Here is an 18,470-nt window from a genome sequence, read left to right on the forward strand (position 1 = left end):
TTACAGTTCAAACGTATTTAATAGTAACAAAATAACATGAACATATAGCATTAATATCAAATGAACAGTGGACATTTTACAACAGTTCCTGAGTTGTTACACAAATCATTGACACTAATGTTCGAAATGACAGGCTCAACACTGCAGATACACACTGAACAGTAAATACTGTAAATTTATTTCCAACAAACAGTTTTATTGCAGTATTTACAATAAGGTATGGAGTGCTATGTATGAAAATCAAAAGATCAAAAAATGTATGTATTTATGTACATTAAATACTGAGTCGAAACTGGACAATATGTCCAATACTCGTAAAATAATTAGAAAAGCACAGAAGGTCACTTATACACAGAAACAGCACTCTAAAAATCATACTTCACCACCTTTATAGTACATATTGACTTTGCAGCATAGTGGGATATATGATATTCAAACTCAGGGATTACTCTGTACTCGTACATACTTGGTATCATCTGTGAATATAAGAAAGGCTGATAAATTGTGCCTTATGAATCTGAGCTCATCAGCCTTTTACAGTCTGCTGCTTATTGCCTGTATAACTACAGTATATACAAAAACAAGTTTCAACTCTTCCCCGTGTGAAACAAAATCAGAACGTGGTTATCTTGTGAATAAAGATAATGTAAAGGAGTTTTTGTAAAACAACTGCAGTGTACTCAGTAAAAAGTTTAACAGTTATAAAAGAGGATTTGTCCAAAAAACTGTGAAGGAATGTAGCTTCCAGCATCGTGGGCCAAATATCAAATTCCACAGCTCTGAAATGGTTTCATTGTATAATAAAAATATGACGGCAAATCAGTTGAAATAACAGAAATAAGGAGTAAAAAAAACAGTGTTTTAAACGGAAATTAATACTGATAGAGAGAAAAATAAAAAAATGCTACAATGTTATAAAAAATATTAAACAGTGCCACAAAATGATATTAAAATTACTTTGGCAAGTCGGTTGATTTGATTTTGATGTGCATCAGAGAATAATGTGCCATGTTACACCTCAAACTTTACCATCTGGAGCGTCATTGTAGCAAGTTAACCTCGACAGTTTGTGTTTGTCTCGGTTCCATCCGGTCCTCCGTCGCAGCTGTCAGATGATGAAGGAGGACTTGTGGCGAAAGTGGCCCTGTGACAAAACAGGAATTATCAAATTGGCATGCAGAACTGCTCCTTAAAAACTTAATTTGTTCATAGTAAGACATGGAATAAATGCTGTGTGTGCTCTGCAGATTGAGCTTACCTCATCTGCATCACCATATTCGACACCATCGTTCTGTGCTGGCCAGTTGTAGCTGAAATAAATACATTAAAAGTACCCAATAAAATATTAGTTAGTGTAGAATTCAAGACAGAATAACTCACTGCCTGTTTCCTTCTTCAGAATTATACTCACTTATTTTCATTGTGACCTTTCTTGTAGAAGCATCCACGTTTAAAGGAGTGACAAATGGATGCAGCCAAACAGAAGAAAACAGTCACGGCACCAAACGACTTCAGGAAAATCCCCAGGATGTCGACGTCATCTGCAACAGGACGCACAGTTAGGTAGCCTGATTATTATGTTATCAATCATGGTGCTGAGATCATCACTTGATTAATGGTTCGGTTGATTAATAGCCAGCTATCATGTAAAGATGTCAAATATTTGCTGGTAGAAAACTTAAAAGCATTATGAAACAATTTTTTTCTAGTAGCTGATTACATAAGACAGCTTTAGAAAAAACTCTGATATCTTGGGACGGATAGAAAATAGTGACTCAGACGTTTAGACACTCACAGACTTCCATCATTTGAGAGGGACACTGTGCATGTCCGGCATCATTCTTCGCCTGGCAGTAGTACTCCCCTGCGTCCTCCTTCCTCACTCTTCGAAATTTCTGAGGAGACATTTTTAGAGATTTCTCAGAGCAATGACAGACAGCTGCATTTTCAGCAAAACGCTAAGGATGTTTGGCTGTGAATAAAACCTCATGACAGTTTCTAAAAGCTGACTGTCTCAAATTTTGTTGTAACTATCTTTGATACGGAAATGTGTTAAATGGCATGGTTGTTATGCCTGTGAACACATCACCTTGGCTTTGAATGCAACATCATCCTTCTTTCATACGCCAGTTTTAGGTTGAGCTTCCTCTCTGGCTATCTTTACACGCATGGATTAATCCTGCTATTAGTCATCTGATGGTAAAGGTTTTATTCAGATTAAGCTGTTTCACATTTGCATTAGATAAGCTGTAATTAAGCATCCTTGATGCTACAGAGTGCCGTCCACAAACAGAACAACCAGCTACCTCTTCAACATATGACTGAGAGAGAGAGAGGTTGATTTCTTATAATATTCTAATAGTTAATAGTGCTTGTTGCCCTGCTTTTAGTGACAGGTTGTGCAGATGATGAAGTACACAAGTCACAACCCGTCTTTCTCACCAGGCCTCCAGTGTCAGGGTTGATGGTGTAGGTAGAGTTGGCCAACTTGGGGCTGTTTTTGGGGTCCTGAGGAAGTTCCTCGTTGTTGTGGAACCAGCGGTACTGAGGAGCAGGGAAGCCCTCGTTCTCCAGACATCGCAGCTCGGTTGATGTTCCAACTGTGACCGCCTCTGGCACGCTGCACCGTGGCACAACAGGTTTCACTGCACACAGGCACAGACACACCTCAATCTATTGCAATCACTAACAGCTTTTGTCATTAGGGGTTCAAGCGTGACGGGCTGAAACTCTAACTTTCACATGATAAATTACACCAAGGTCCAAAAATTCAATTTTGTAAAGGCTATGCTCCTCACACCGTGAGTCTTACTGACTTGAAATTTGACACACAAGTCCAGCTCAATGTGCTCTACAATGGCCACTTGACCATGAATAATGACTGATGAACTGTAAAAGGGGCATGACTCAGCACATAAATAGACCTAACCCCACAACCAATGCAACAATCATCAAAAAACGTGCAGGACATGTCCAAATTAAGAACCCTAACATACCCTGAACAGTTCATTCAAACTGACCACTAGGTGGCGACACATATATAAGAAAAGAGGCATGGCATCACTAATCCAATCAGAAATTGTTTGTCCAATCGCATACTTCGCCAGATATGTGTCATAACAATGTTGAACCACATGTGAAAACTTATTTTGAAATCTCTCAAGGGGCACCACCACTTCCCTCCTGGCCTTGCGCAATATTTGGCCATAAATCAAAGACAGATTGTCCAAACATCATCAAACTCAGTAGATATTTTTAAGTAACCTATTGAAGCATGTCCCCAAAATGTTACTGCAATTGACTAATAGAGGGTGACAGCATTGCAGGAGAAGGGCATGACCCGGCAGATATTGGACGTAAAAGAATGAGAATCTGTCCAATTGTCATAAAACCTGTGGGTTATCTTAAATGCAGGTGTAATAAGCTGTCAAAGGTCTTGATCCTTTGCAGCTTTCAACCTCTAAAAAGTCCATACTGGCTTGAACCCCAGGACCACCGCTTGCGGCTGTATTTGATTAATCTAATGGTTATTTAGGTGACTTGAGAGACTTAAATTCAGATTCAGATTCAGATTCAGATTCAGAATACTTTATTAATCCCCGGGGGGAAATTGTTTTTGTTCCAATGCTCCGTGCAAAGTAGAAATAGAAATACAGCATGAATGGAAACAAGAGATAAAGATGAAGATATAAATAAAATACTAAAATAGACAATGAAATAAGTAAAATAAATATTAAAGTAGACATTAAAATAAAATAAAATAAAATAAATATTAAAGTAGACATTAACATAAAATAAAATATTAAAGTAGGCAATAAAGTAAAATAAATAATAAGAACAGTAAAGTAGACAATCTGAAATATATACAATATACAATGAAATGGTTGTAGCATTATAAATGAAATAAGAATGAGTAATTATATTGTGTGATTTGTTTTATAAATAGCCAAATGAGTCCGATAATCAGAGGGAGGAGTTGTACAGTTTAATGGCCACAGGTAAGAATGACTTCCTGTGGCGCTCAGTGGTGCATTTAGGAGCAATCAGTCTCTGGCTGAAGGTGCTCCTCAGTTCGACCAGAGCGTTGTGGAGAGGGTGAGAGCCATGCTGAAGTATTAACTGTATTTAAATTAACTGTATGGACACAACAAGATTTTATATTGAATTCTAAACTCTACTATAAATGTAAAATTAATTGATAATCCTTTAATATATGCTGACATATACTATAATTTTCTGTTCATCTGTTAACCCACAAGAGTGCTGTAAATCTTCAATCACGGACCACTCTGATGTGGTACCACCATACCTCTGACTGCAAGACTAATAAGTATCTCATCAAAGTCCCTTTGATCATCGATGGCGGCCACCTCGCAGCGGTACTCTGCAGTGTCTGACCGGGTGGTGTTGAAGATCAGGATGTTGGCTGGCTCTCTGAGCTGAGCTCTGTGCTCCAAGTCCCCTTTTAAGAGAGGAAAAAAACACTTTACAATTGCTCATTCACATACACAGCGTGACTTCACAGTTCAGAAAAACAGAATTCAATGCCAAGTTCTTTCAAGGTAGCATTCATTCAGCTGAGCTTTGAGTCCTCACACATTACTTTGAAATGCTGTGGCCTACTGGTTGATGGGGTTTTCAAAAAAAATAAAGAGTGTGCAAGCCGTTTACCTGCTATCTTGTTTTGAAAGTACACATAACTGGGGACACCGTTCTTAATCTTTTTCCATTCAATCCTCGGGTTGTTTGTTGAGATGGACTCTATTAAACAGGTCAGTTCAATGGCTGTGGGGGAAACAGAATGCATCAGGAAAAGAAAAGCTACTTTAGCTAAATAGGTTAGAGTGATTTTCCAGCAACTCACGCTCAAACTCATTTGCCCACACAATCTTGTCCGTGGTTCGGAGGATTACCCCGAGTGATGATGGGATGTGACCTGAGAAAAAAAAAAAAAAAGAGAAGGAAGACACTAAACGCTGAGTAACCCTGATGGCACACACAAGCATTTTCATTAGCAGACATTATCAACTGGGCATGTTGCCTAATAAACAGTGGATTAGAGTGATAAATATAGAACCTCTCAGAGAGCCTTGGGATCTGATTCAGGGTAAACGTTTCTTATTAATCACTTCACATTTCTGTTGAAGAAGATTAACACCTGGGGCCAAAATGTGCAAGCTTTCACGTGCATTTTTAATGAACGTGTGCTGCACAGTATAGGCTCTGGGCATAAACTTACTGCTGAGGAGAAATATTCTGACAGTATTTGATTTGGGTCATTTATAGTGGTTAATTGGATAATAATTTGGCTAATGATGAAACATCGAACGAGAGAGTAAGTTCTAAATGTTACATCACTGCTGTAAAAATGTTTGTTTTATACTGTTTGGCTTTACCCCTGTGCACTGCATTTTAAATCAAACCCTGTCTGAAGTTAAAGTGCTGACTTTCAGCTTTTCAGCTTTTTGTTTGACACACCCTGGAGAGCCAGTGTGGGAGGACTTTTATGCACAGTCCCTCCAGTTTTAGAACAATGCAGCAGGACAATAGTCATAAGCATGCAGACGAGGCAACTGAGGAGTTTTTTAAGGCCAAAGTAAAAAATCACCTTACCCCAGTCTTACATTTGTTTCTGTTCGCCTACTGAAAACAGAGTCTGACAGCAAAAAGCTCCTTAAACAAGAAGGGACTGTGGTGCAGTCATTTATAAACTAAGATTTCCTAATTATTTATGATGACTTCATTTCAGTTTAGTTATTTTAGCTCAGCATAACTTGACATGCTGCACATACACGTGGGTAACAAGTTCTTTAATTGAGTATTCCCAAACTGAGAAGTAGAAAGGGAAAGTGCCAGAAGAAATAAAAATAGAGACGATGCTTTCAGACACAAAGTGGACGTGGTTGTCTTATCTGTCAAAAACAAATCTGACGTTTGAATGTGAGCATTTGCATTGCTAATTCACGAGATCTGACTAATGTCTGGGTGTCAACGTGCCTCTGAGGAATAGCTTGAACTGGTCAACGGTGTGTCACCCATTAGAGCAAACACTGTAAAACAATTACAAGATATCTGTTTTATTTTATTTTCATTTTTTCAGGTTAAGTGGAAGAGCTTCCTCGCTAAATTTTGACACTAATTTACACCGAGCTTTGGAGAATAAATAATTTATCGAAATCCCTTAACAAAACAAATCAGAAGCACAAAAATAACTTGACAGTGGGAATGTGCTTAAATGTGAAGCATATTTAATCAGCCGTCTTGTTCCCCCCCGGCACAAACAACACATGAGATTTACTTATTTTAGAAGTTCCTTGCTTGAGCGCACTCCTTTAAGCAATCAGTGTTATTTTGCAAATGTCAGATTTTAATGGCAAGGGGTATAAATCACAAGTCTGGTCAAACTTCGGGCAGCAGAACGCCAATTTAAGCAGGAAGTGCGTGAGTATTGAGGGGTGTGCAATGGCAAATTAAGAAAATGTGAAAATTACTATTTTGAATGTACACTTAGGCTAATTCCACTATGTGTCTGATTTTAAATGCTGAGGATAAATAAGCATGTTCCCACCTTCCACCGATACCCTACATTCAACCTATTGTGTCTATGCCACTTCCAAATGCAATAATTGCTGGGTACACATGCGACTAACAGCACCCATGCTGAGTAATGAAGGCATTATCACTCCCAGTGGGGGCAATGTGAAGGATTCCAAATGAAGGCTGAAATTAGATAACAATAATTATCTGAGCAAGCCTTGAATACTGCGAGACATCCCCTTCTGTTTGCCCGAGGCGCCGTGCACTCTGACTATCTATTTATTCAAAGCAGCCTCATTACCACACGAGTGACCCTGAGATGTACAGCTACTGTAGCAAGCTAGCATATAGCCGACGATCGGCCCGAAAGTGATGAAAACGTGGGTCCTGTCAAAGTATCCAGTCATATAAGCACAGCTGCGGACACTGATGAGATCTGACTCCCAGGTCTCAGCTTCCGTCTCTGTTGCTGACTTTCCCACCCTGTACATCAAGACGCTATTTTTAGCCCAGCTGTGACTGGACATCCCGGGAGACACAGGGAGAGCTCATCCAACAAGCGCTCCCTTGGCATATGTGAGACAGAGTCAAGAGTTGCGGGCTGAATCTACGACAGAGGCAACAGCTTTTCTCATAGTGCAAGTTTACATGAACAACAAAGGGGGGACGAAATGAAGGCGACACCACTTTACACAACTGATAGAATCAGCTACGACCACACTGCACAAGTATCACATGACAAAAACACAACAAACTCATCATGTCAGGGATTACAACACAGCTGTGGTTAATGTGTTAACTAAGTTTCCAGGAAATTATTTCACTAATTAAGTTAGCTGAAGTCCATGTGCTGTTGTAGAGCTGCAAAACTGATAAAAGCTCCTTGGGGATGACCTCTGTTGCATGTCACCCTCCCCCATCCTCTCTTTGACAAAATAAACAAACCACAAAAGGCTCCATAAACACAGTCTCTCTCCTTATTATTCACAGAAATGATAACTGAGAAGATGGAGTATGGTGCATGCTCAGTAGAGTAACCAACTGCGCAACCAGGCACAGTTTTGACATGATTCTTTAACAAAAACTAGGCCGTGGGAAAGTATAAGCACAGTCAATTAACATGACAATGTGTTGCTAATTACTAATACAAGCTTAGAATGAAAGCATTCCCACAACAATGCTCGGTCCCCCGGTGACACAATGTAGGCTAAAGAGAAGACAATATTTTCCAAATACAAAAATAATCCCGGCGCTTGCTGGAAAGCAAACACAGGCTCATTTTTAATCCCTGTGTTTTTGTAATGCATAGACAAAGTAGGTTCTGAGAGAAATGCGCTCTTAAATGGCCACATTCTGCAATCCTCTTACGCACTAAATATGAGAACAACTATTCATCCCCATCCCTGAAGCAAACAAAAAAATATCATTGAACCAGTGCATCTATAAAAAGCTTTCTTCCCAGACATTCCAGTGGAGTCGCTGCAAATATGCTGAAGGCAAGATAGAGTTAGTGGCAAGTAACATGGAGAGGTATAGGGACCAAGGACCGCTGGGATTCACAGCATACTGAAGTGACTGTGTAATAACAAATCAGTCCTGTAAATCAGCATGAGACGATCATGTTGTCCTAAGAACTTGAGGGAAATGCATGAAAGATGCTGTTGAAGTGTATTGTGTTTTCTAAAGCTGTCATAGGCTACACGAATGACACTGGTGGCAAAAAACAGTCCCTTCATTGCAGGATCCTACATCAAATTTAAAGATTTATTGCTTTTTTAAGTATGATTTTAAACTGAATATCTTTGTGTTTTGGACTGTTGCTCTCTGGGAAACTGTGACAGATATTTTCCCCTATTTTCTGACATTTTATGGACAGAAAAATGAATCTATCAATCAAGAAAATAAGCGTTAGTTGTAGCCCTAGTTTAAGTATCATATAACTTCAATTGAGAGACAGCTTATGAAGTACATGTGATATTGTGGGTGTGGAATAACATGATTTTCCCATCCAAATTGAGGAAACTGGATGTTAAGGGATTAAGATATTCATTAATTTCATCTTACTTTAAACAAAACCATTTAAATTTATGCACCAATGTGTGTAAGTTATACGAAGCATGAATTAAACAGCATTAAAACGGATTAATATTCATCATCTAAACCTAAAGGCAGTCTAAAACTGGAGGGCAGTATTTCAGACTATTAACATTAATCTAAAAATTCAAATCATCTCTGCCACCACTACGGTAGCGAGCTGCATTTTCCCACTAACTTTCAGAACAAAAACACACTGTCAAGAACATAATAATCACAGCTCCTCCTGTCAGACGCTTAGTCATTTGTTTCACACTTGCAGAGCTCAGTCAAAAGTTCAACACTATTACAGATGCCGTCTGCCATTTGGAAATAACCCACTCCCCTGCCGATGTTCACCCGGCAGCAGGGTGACCTCACACACACCCGGGGTGGGTGGATGCAACATAGCACCCAGCATCGGCTGCATTGATCAGCTCCAAAAGCTCCAGCTGTTGTTGTTGTTGGCCAGGGAGGAAGATGAGGCATGTCATCTCCAACTCTTCATTTTCTGCCCACTAATAACACCACACACACACCATCATCAATCAGCATGTGACCAGTAAAGGTCAATACACACACACTCACACACTTGGATGGGATTCATGCTGGGTAGAGGGATGCATTTGAACACTGGATTTTAATAATGCATGTGCAATAAAAGATACAGAACAATAAATGCATGGTATTTTAAATCTTTCAGGCTATATGTATTTCAGGTACTCCTCATAAATTGTGGCTGGCATGAAAGTCCCCTTATGTCACCATGTGGTTGCCTTCGCCATAAGTAACGTTTTGCTTTGTTTTCATTCTGGAAATTTCCTCACAATTACTCGCCATGACAAATAAGCAAACGAAATATTGTCGAAGCTTGGTTACATGTTTCTACAATAAGGAAATAAAGCCTTGTAACGCTAACACCATGGTTAGCAAACGGTAACGTTAACATATGAAAACGTAAAGGATGCTCCTACAACTACGTCATTTTTCAGGTTTGACTCGTACAACAGCAACGTAACGTTACACGGTCAAACACCTCAATGACAATACAATTTCCTAAATAAAACAATACAATACAAAACCATTATGCTTTCCTGACAATTCACAGTCTGTTTCTGTCAAGCTAACGTCTGGTAACCGTTAGCATTGTGAGCTCCGTTACACAGCTGTGATTTTAAACTGTAACGGCACCTCGTTTAGCGCAGCGTCGTGTGTACAACAGCACCGTGGGAGAGGAAGAGTAACTTACCTAGGCTGGTGTACAGGACAACACAGGCGATGAGTCGCGGGATCGCCATCTTGCAGCGCCTCAGTTATCGGTTACAGTAGCACACACTCAGCACCTCTGAGAGGTATGAGGATGGGGGCAGAACAGACTGGTGGATGTTGCCATCGACGAGTTTCCATAGCTACAAGCGCTGAGGGGGTGGCAGCCCTCAACGCTGCCTGACAGGCGGTAGGTGGTGCCAGATATGCACTCCTCCTCCAAAGACCAGTGATGGAGAAAGTATTCAGATACTTAGGTAAAAGTACTGATACCCAGTGGTTTATTTACCCAAGTACTGTATTTTGAGGTACTTGTACTGTCTTGAGTATTTCCACTTCATGCTATATTTTCAGCTGTGGAAAATAAGTACACTTACTCAAGCACTGTACTGTCAAGTGCGTATGATTCAGGGTGATACATTGGCAGAAATGAAATGTAATATAATGTTTTCTTAAATGTATAATAGAGTTGCAGGGTATACCGGGGAGAGCGGGGTACAACACATTTTAGTTTGAGCTGAATGTTATTAAAACTGTTTGAGATTATTTTTTGTTTTGTTCTAACAGCATGCACATCTCTGCTACAAATCAAGTTATTATTTTTTCAAGAACTTACCTTTCCTCTACAATTTCACTGAGAAATGGTGGAAGTGAAATGTTACAACGTACCCCATGGGTGGGGTTAATTGTAACAGGCAGAGGGTGTAGCTGTAACACTTGCTGGAAAAGTCTGTTTAACACAATTGATTCAATACAATACTATCTATATACTAAAGGTCTCCATCTACATCAGGGGAAGGATAGGTATCCTTAGTCTATCATGGATAGTCAATGGTTGGACTGATAGATGTACATGGAATGGGTAAACTAGACCTACATGTCAAAATATGAGTTTTAAATGTATGAATATTGACAAGACTGTGTAACTGTGTATCAATAAGATACCTGACAAATTAATTATACAAAGTATATCTTATTTAATTAAGGACATCAGTTCAAACTGAACATAAGTTTGAAGTGCAAAAATAGAGAATGCAACCTTAGGAGGCTTAGCTACAACTAACCCTGCTGTGTGGACATTTTATCAAGCCTAGCTAACACTTGCTGAGAGTTGGTTACATTGCTCAAATGGTGCCATGTTTTAGATTATTAAGATGATATCTGGTTGGATTCGGTGACTTATATACACAGCTCAGTAATGAAAAAACAAGTATGACAAAGAAATTTACTTAAATTGGATGAAAACACTCTTTGTCACTGAATTCTGCTGAAATACATCCAATCTCTGTGGAATTTTGCAGGTCACTGTGTGGTGGTATTGTGGTCAACTGGCCGGAAGCATGAAAGAATCGACCCTGTGTGACCACATAAAAAGTCCATGTTACAATTTCCCCCGTGTTAGGTTGTGCCCTGCATTCCCATACACTGTGATATGAAAAATCACAGTTAACATGTTAATTTGCTTATGTAGGATATTGTAGGATAAAAATGCAACTGAATAGCGAATCTCACGTTTATTTTACATTTTTTCAAAAGGAAGACTGTGTACACATACGTCCGGTAAAAAATGGTTTCAAGTTTCATTTGTAGTGATAAAACATTTGTTCAACCAATGGAAAAACCTTCTGTTCTCATTACTTTAAGGGTCATTGTAACTGATAGTAATAATAATTCTGTAATCCCACGATATTTTCTTAGACGGTTACTGTTCCGTGAATAATCTCTTACAGTTGCAACCCAAGTGAATGATCACCTGAATATAAGAATCGTTGTGTTTTTGTTACCTTAGAATGAGCCATTTATATCTACATCAGGAGCAGGTCCCCTTTACAGAGATTGCCATCTTTCACCGCCATGTTTCTACAGTGGCCCAGAAGGGACAAACCAAACACTGGCTCTAGATAGGGCCATTTGTGTTTTTGCATCTGCAACCGTAGTTAGTAGCCCCTCTGTGATGAGAGCAGCAAAAAACACGTTTTTTAATGTGAAACTGCTTCATTCAGCATTTTCGCCGTTTTTAATCACCTGCTCAGTTTGTTTTGGAGAGGAGGGGCCCCTTTGTGGATAATTTGGTTTCAAGTAAAAACCTGCTGAACAATGCACACTGACAGAATTCTGACTGGAAGAAGTTTTAGCTGGTTGCAATCTGCAGTCCTCACTGCAAAATGCCACTAAATCCCTGTAAAGATTATACACTGTTTCTTTAATTTCCCTCAAGTCCAGTCTAGGTGCTTGTACTTTACTTGAGTATTTCCATTTCATACTGCTATATTTTCAGTGTTGGACAGTAATTAAGTATGCTACATATACTCAAGCACAGGAGGTGAGTTAAATACAGTTTTGAGGTACTTGTAGCCTAGTTTAAGAGATAAGATAAGATAAGATAAGATAAGATAAGATAAGATAAGAGTACTTTATTGATCCCAAACTGGGAAATTCTTATGTTACAGCAGCAAGCAATCAAACAGTATGTGGACATTAGAATATAGAAATATAACAGAGTAATACTAAAATTTAAAATACACAAGAAATATACAGGAATAAAATAAAATAAAGAATATCACATTGCAGCAGTAAAAAGAGATCAAACTATATACACAACACAGTCAGAAGTGAGTCATTTGAGTATTGCCACTTTACGCTACCTCATTTTCAGTGGTAGAAATTAACTGCAGAAAATAGGTTTCATTTACTCAAGTCCTGTAGCCTACTTAAGTACAATTTTGAGGTGCTTGTATTTTAGGCTGCTTGTATACTTCCATTTATGCTATGCTACTTTCTAATTCTACTCCACCACATTTATGTGGGAAATACTATAGGCTACTTCTACCTTACATTACTCTGCATGTTCTCATTAACAATACAAAATATAATCAATAAATGAAGATAAGGAAAGACTAACCACTGGGGGGGAATTCACAAGTTACCCAGCAGTAGCCCATTTAAAGTAATTAAAATTAGTCATCTTTTCCTGCTTCAACAAGTGATGAACACATTAATACTCAAAAATTATAATCCAGTAGCCAATATTCCAGATATTCTGCGTAATGAATAGGCTATGACTCCATTTATCATTTTCTTACACTGTTCTAAACATGTTGGGAGATGCTATTACAATTACCCAGAGCCTTAAGTTATCCTCACAGTGCTTGTTTTGTAAACAATAGTCCAAACCTCAAAATTACTTAAAATATGTCTCATAAAGATAAAAAAAAACAATGGCTGGCCAGCTAACTCAGTGTAAAAATCCATGATACAGGCAGGCAGTCCAAAAATGCATCTGAGGCACTCTGACTGTGGTTAAAAATCCTAAATGAACACATGGATAAACCAGTGTGTTTCGACTAGAGAGTCTTCATCAGGGTGTAAAATGTATTGGAAACAGGTGTGCAAATTAAGAACTCATGTAGGCGTCATGTGGCATAGGTCACATGATAGAGTGGTGTAGTCCTACTAGACAAAAACCACACTGAATGAAACTGCCAATGAAAACGACATATATGTATACTACATTCACATACTCAGTAACAAGAAAAAAGGCTTCAATTCCAAATAAAAAGAAAGGAAACAATAGTGAAATAAAATAAGAAGTGTTATATATATTGTGACAGACCTGCACATGAAGTGGCAGAAAATGCAAAATATATCATATATATAACAAAGACAAGGAACAATATGTGTGAACAGACAGACAACAAACTCATAACGTGTAATAAGCTGAAATAAGCCTAAATATTCAAAGACAGGACAATAATCAAAAAATTTCAGCTGTACTAGTTTATTTTCATATGTGTGCAAAAATCTGAATTGGTAAAATAATTGGTAACTAAATTAAAAATGAGAATATTAACCTTTGAAATGCAGTGGAGTAGAAATATAACGTGGCATTAGATTGAAATATTTAAGTAAAGTACATCAAAGTACAGTACTCGAGTGAATGTAGGCCTAGACCACATCATTAGCAAAAGGTTGTTGTCTGTAAGACAACAATGAGGGTTTAACAACATTAAAAAAAAAAACTACAAGAGCATCAGGGCGGAAGATGGACCATCCACACACAGGAAATGCCTGTACATCATACTGTCAGACAATGAACTCTGCAACTCTACAAATATTACTGATGGTGCAAAAGGTAAAATTGAATATAAAAGAATGACAGAATATTTTGCAATACCTGATTTTTTAAATTTTGCATGAAAATAGCAGAATCCTCTGTAAGTAGCTCCATACTGCTGATTCCTCAAAGATTCAATTCATTTATCTTCAAGTTGTATCTATTTCTATTGCTTATTGTAGGTTACACACAGCATCTGCTTGAGTTCCTGCATATGAACAGCAGGTGGCAGTGTGAAACCAGATACTAATGCAGCTGTCAGTACACCAGACACATCCAGATAACAGCACCATCTTGTGTAAATGTTTGGGCAATAATGATATTCATATCATGTGCAGTCGATTTTGTGATTCTTCAGAATACCAGTATGAATGTTTTCATTTTAGTTATGGAAAACATAATCTGCATTTAAAAAGTCTAATCAACCCACTAACATATATATAAAATATAAAAAGGGCAAAATTAAACGACTGCACTTGCTGCCCTGTTTGAATCCTCCTGCACCATCTGACCATTCTGCTCACCCTCCACTGTTGCCATACTAGAAATGTATGTTTCTAAGCAATTATGCCTCGTTGCAAGGCACCTTCCTGCTGCCCTTTGTTGCACCTCATAGAAAACTGTACATTCTGTTATTTTACAAATATAGCTACACAATAAAGACACACTCTGGTACGTAATGGTTGTTTTTCTCTGAGAAAAGACTCAAATTTGTTACTGTATGATGTAAGAACATTTACATCACACATCTGCTGAGGGAGTGATGTTCAGCTTATTTGTACTTCAGTCAATCTCACACTGAGCCAAATTAATGACACCATCACTGTGACACGGTGTCACATTACAGATGTTGCTTTTAGACACCTCCATTTCCTGTGGTATGTTGTCGTTTATACATCAGTGAGTGCATCATTTAACACTGAGAATGTATATCTCTCACGATATGAAGAATGCAGCACGGTTGGTTTGGGATTTAATTTCTACTCGTCTATCCGGTCTCAAACCCATGAGCCCTGTTCCTGTAAGCTTGACAGACAGGTCTAACACCAGCCGAGGTATTTAAGGTGTGCAATGTGTTGAAATAGGCACAGGAAATGAAAACGTATCAGCCTGCATTATTATGCAAAATCTACAGTGGAATGAAACTGCAAATTTTCTTTTACATAGGAGAAGATTATAACAGTGCAGGTGCTGCAGGTTGAATAAATGAAATGAGTTTATGTTTTATAGTCTTTCCAATAAGCGTTGACATCTGCAGTATATTAAGAAACATAATACAGAGATTGCCACTGTGTTACAGTATCAATAAAACAACTGCTGGGTTTTATTTGTGCAAAGTGTGGACAAAGGCCTCAAAGACAGGTGATTGTTGTTGTACCAACATTTTTATTCAACATTTAAATTTTCATACGTTTACATACATATGTATTTTACAAAATGCTTTGTCTGTAATTTCTATTTTCATTCAAGACTCGCATGATAACATGCATGTGATGTGAGTAACCATCGCCTGCCGAGTTGATGTTTGTGCTGAACGTAGGCAGTGCCAAGTGTGACGTACATGGAAAGCTGGCTTGCTAGCCAATATTAGCTAGCTTGCTCTTAAATACTGGGAAATATGAGTTTATTGGTCCATGTTCTAGCCGATATTATATAACATCAATATCAACAATCAGTGTCTCCTTCATACCTCTTTGCTATTGGTTGAGGTTGCAACTTTGCCAGTCACATTTCACCAAAGTTTAACTCTACGGGAGTGAAAATTTGAATTTGCTTTCCCACCAGAAGAGAACGTTTTAGTTGCCACTTTGCTCTTATTGAATGGAAGTAAATGGAAGTCAAATATGAACGATTATGTGTGACTTATGTGTGTCTTTAGAACTCTTCCTAACTGGACGTGGTGCGAACGAGCTAGTGGGCAAACATCAGATTGTATCAGTGTTTCCCAGTAAAGATGTCTCAGCCAGCTCTGTGTGTCAGTATACAGTGTACAGTGTATGTAGCTTGTTTGAAAAACTGCTTTCCCTGGCTTTATTTTGATGAAGTTTTGCACACCTCCAACCTTTCTTAGAGCAACAGCTAGCCATTGCGTAGGCTCGCTCAGAACCAGTGGAGGCTGCTGGTCTTTCAAACAGGGGAAGCTCACTTTAAGTTTACATCATAAAATTTGTCATATTGTAGCGAGGCAGTAACTTATACAAGGAACATTTAATTGAAGCCGTTTTTCAGCCACACTCATGCCATAGAACCACAGCAAAACACACCTCAGAGATTTTCAGATGGGTTTAAACACCTGAACTGTACTGTACAAATGGGCAAATGAGCTATATCGCATATGGAGATAAGGAACTCCGGACGGCACTCTGTCAGAAGACTCCACTCGCAAATATCCGCATGGGACTGAGCTTGAAATGCAAAGCGCTGTCAATCACAAAGGGGTTCAGCCTTTTAGACAATTCCTCCAATCATCATGCATACACGAACATCCTCTCCTGCCTACCGCTCCATTAGGTCCCAGGGAAGGTGAGCCTCCCTGGAAATGACGATTTTGTGGCATTTATCCAATGACCGTCTCGCTTTGCTGCATGGAAAAAACCTGCTCAGCGCTGTCTCATAGGAGTGCTTAGAGGCTCTGCGTCCACCGTGCTGACACGAGAATGTATGACAGGGAGGTCGCGTTTGAAAACTGGTGATTAACAGCTGACGTTTGAACATCATAGTCATGATGTGAAACGCATCCTAGCGCACGTTTAATGCAATGTAAATTCTTATTTTAATGTAAATTCAATAGTGCATATTTGACCATTTCTTCTATGAAATTTTAGGGGAAGTCCAGCCTCCCTTGTTGTCTCAGAGCAATCGCCCCTGCTCAGAACTCAGGAGAGTCCATGAATGTTATTGTCGCTCTTAGTATATCTAGACACTTTTTAGCACTACATCGACCACAGTTTGCTCGTTCCCTCTATGTTAGGAGGAGGTGTTAAATGTCACAGTGGTTCCCCTTCCCACCACATTTCCACTTCCTAAGGCCCCTGCATTTCTGTTGAGCTTTACTGTCATTCTCCACCTGTCCACAATATGCCCTCAAACTTTCCTTATTCTGATCACCTGACTCCCACACCCTCCTGCTTACCTGTGTCACATTTCCCAATCACCCTGCAGTACATATACCAGCCTGTTTTCACCAGTTGCCATTGCTTTCCAGCCTCTGATACCTTTACCCTGAACCCTGTAACCAGACCAGGAACTGAACCTGCCTGTCTGCACTTACCTCTGCTCTAATTCTGCTATCCTCTGGACTCTGTGACCTCTGTTTGGACTCACCCACAAATCTTATGTACGTTCAACTTTTCTATAAGTCTCTGAACTGTTCCTGACTGCCCAATTGTCGGCATTTGGTTCCTACTCCTTGTTGCCTCGCACCAAACCACCTGACAGTAAGAACATTTTAATTTTTCCCTTGAAATTTAGTAAAAGAGATACATTATTTCCTCAGATGTAGAAGAAAGATGGTTTGAAAGAGGAGTAAAAGAGGCCATCTATGTCAAGCTGGAATGACCATCGTTAAACAGAGGGGTGGCCTACAACACCACTTATCACCCACCTACAATGCAGTCTTGGGATCCTCCCCAGACGACTTCACATGAAGGTAGTTCAGAGGTTCCTCAAAATATTCCAATACATTCTCTCTTTTTAGCTCACACTTCAGTCATATTCTCCATTTGCAGCCTACCATCTCTTATGTTATAAGAGAATACAGGACAGGTAGTCTACAGCAGGTTACTTAGTAATCTAGTTTTTATTATTGCAGAGAGTTCTGCAATGCACCCAAAATCTTGTGTATCTCAATTCAAACTTTAGGGGAGATGTTGAAGCAAACTGGCATTTCAGACTTAATGATACACTGCTACACTGAACTGAGATACATCATTATTTACTCATTCAGGGACAGTGGACCAACAGGCAACACTAATTCCAAAAATACAGCACAATGTTCCTGACATTTAAAAAAAAATACTGATAATATGTGATCCAGAGTAAAGTGATAAACAGTCAGTAAATCTGGCTCATATTGGTGCATGTTGCTGTGAGCTACTGTAGTGCATGAGCTCTGTGTTTCAAGATAAGTGATACATAGATGGCTTTGGTAACAGTACTCCAGGTCTTAAGTGATTGAAAGAAATGCTAATGTATACTATATATGGCTGTATATTGGTCGTAACTGTCACACTTTCTTTGACAGATATTCCTATCTCAAAGTAACCTTCTGTGAGTGTCAAAACCTGCTCTTTGAACGTTCCCATCGAGCCCCCAACCCCCTTTCTGCAGCTATTATTAGTGTGCATGTAAAGCGAGACATTTCCTCTCCTGCTAATTTTTCTGCTACTTAGTGTTCTTTCCCACCAACTCTGAGATTCAATGACTCTTTAAGCTGCAGTTTGCATTTTAACCTAAAAAACGGTAGCGATTCCTCAGGATG

At 39.0% G+C, this 18,470-nt stretch overlaps 1 protein-coding gene across 1 annotated transcript; it reads right to left on the reverse strand.

Moving 5' to 3' along the window:
• Positions 1-10,026, reverse strand: jam3a (junctional adhesion molecule 3a). Its single transcript, XM_050074385.1, has 9 exons — positions 9,860-10,026; positions 4,865-4,936; positions 4,672-4,785; positions 4,310-4,462; positions 2,443-2,645; positions 1,796-1,895; positions 1,412-1,541; positions 1,259-1,310; positions 1-1,144 (listed from the first exon to the last, which is right to left on the reverse strand). The coding sequence occupies exons 1-9, from the start codon at positions 9,906-9,908 to the stop codon at positions 1,109-1,111; spliced, it is 909 nt and encodes a 302-aa protein (XP_049930342.1). The 5' UTR covers positions 9,909-10,026; the 3' UTR covers positions 1-1,108.
• Positions 10,027-18,470: the final 8,444 nt, after the last annotated feature.

The sequence above is a fragment of the Epinephelus moara genome, chromosome 2, assembly GCF_006386435.1.
Source record: "Epinephelus moara isolate mb chromosome 2, YSFRI_EMoa_1.0, whole genome shotgun sequence".
Classification (NCBI taxonomy): Eukaryota; Metazoa; Chordata; class Actinopteri; order Perciformes; family Serranidae; genus Epinephelus; species Epinephelus moara.

Excerpts from the sequence above, each read along its gene's own strand:
- jam3a (XM_050074385.1), bottom strand. The coding sequence starts at position 9,908 with ATGGCGATCCCGCGACTCATCGCCTGTGTTGTCCTGTACACCAGCCTA. Across the intron at positions 4,463-4,671 it reads CTTTCAAAACAAGATAGCAG|GGGACTTGGAGCACAGAGCT; the intron begins GTAAACGGCTTG and ends CTCTCTTAAAAG. Across the intron at positions 2,646-4,309 it reads TATTAGTCTTGCAGTCAGAG|TGAAACCTGTTGTGCCACGG; the intron begins GTATGGTGGTAC and ends GCCTGTGTGCAG.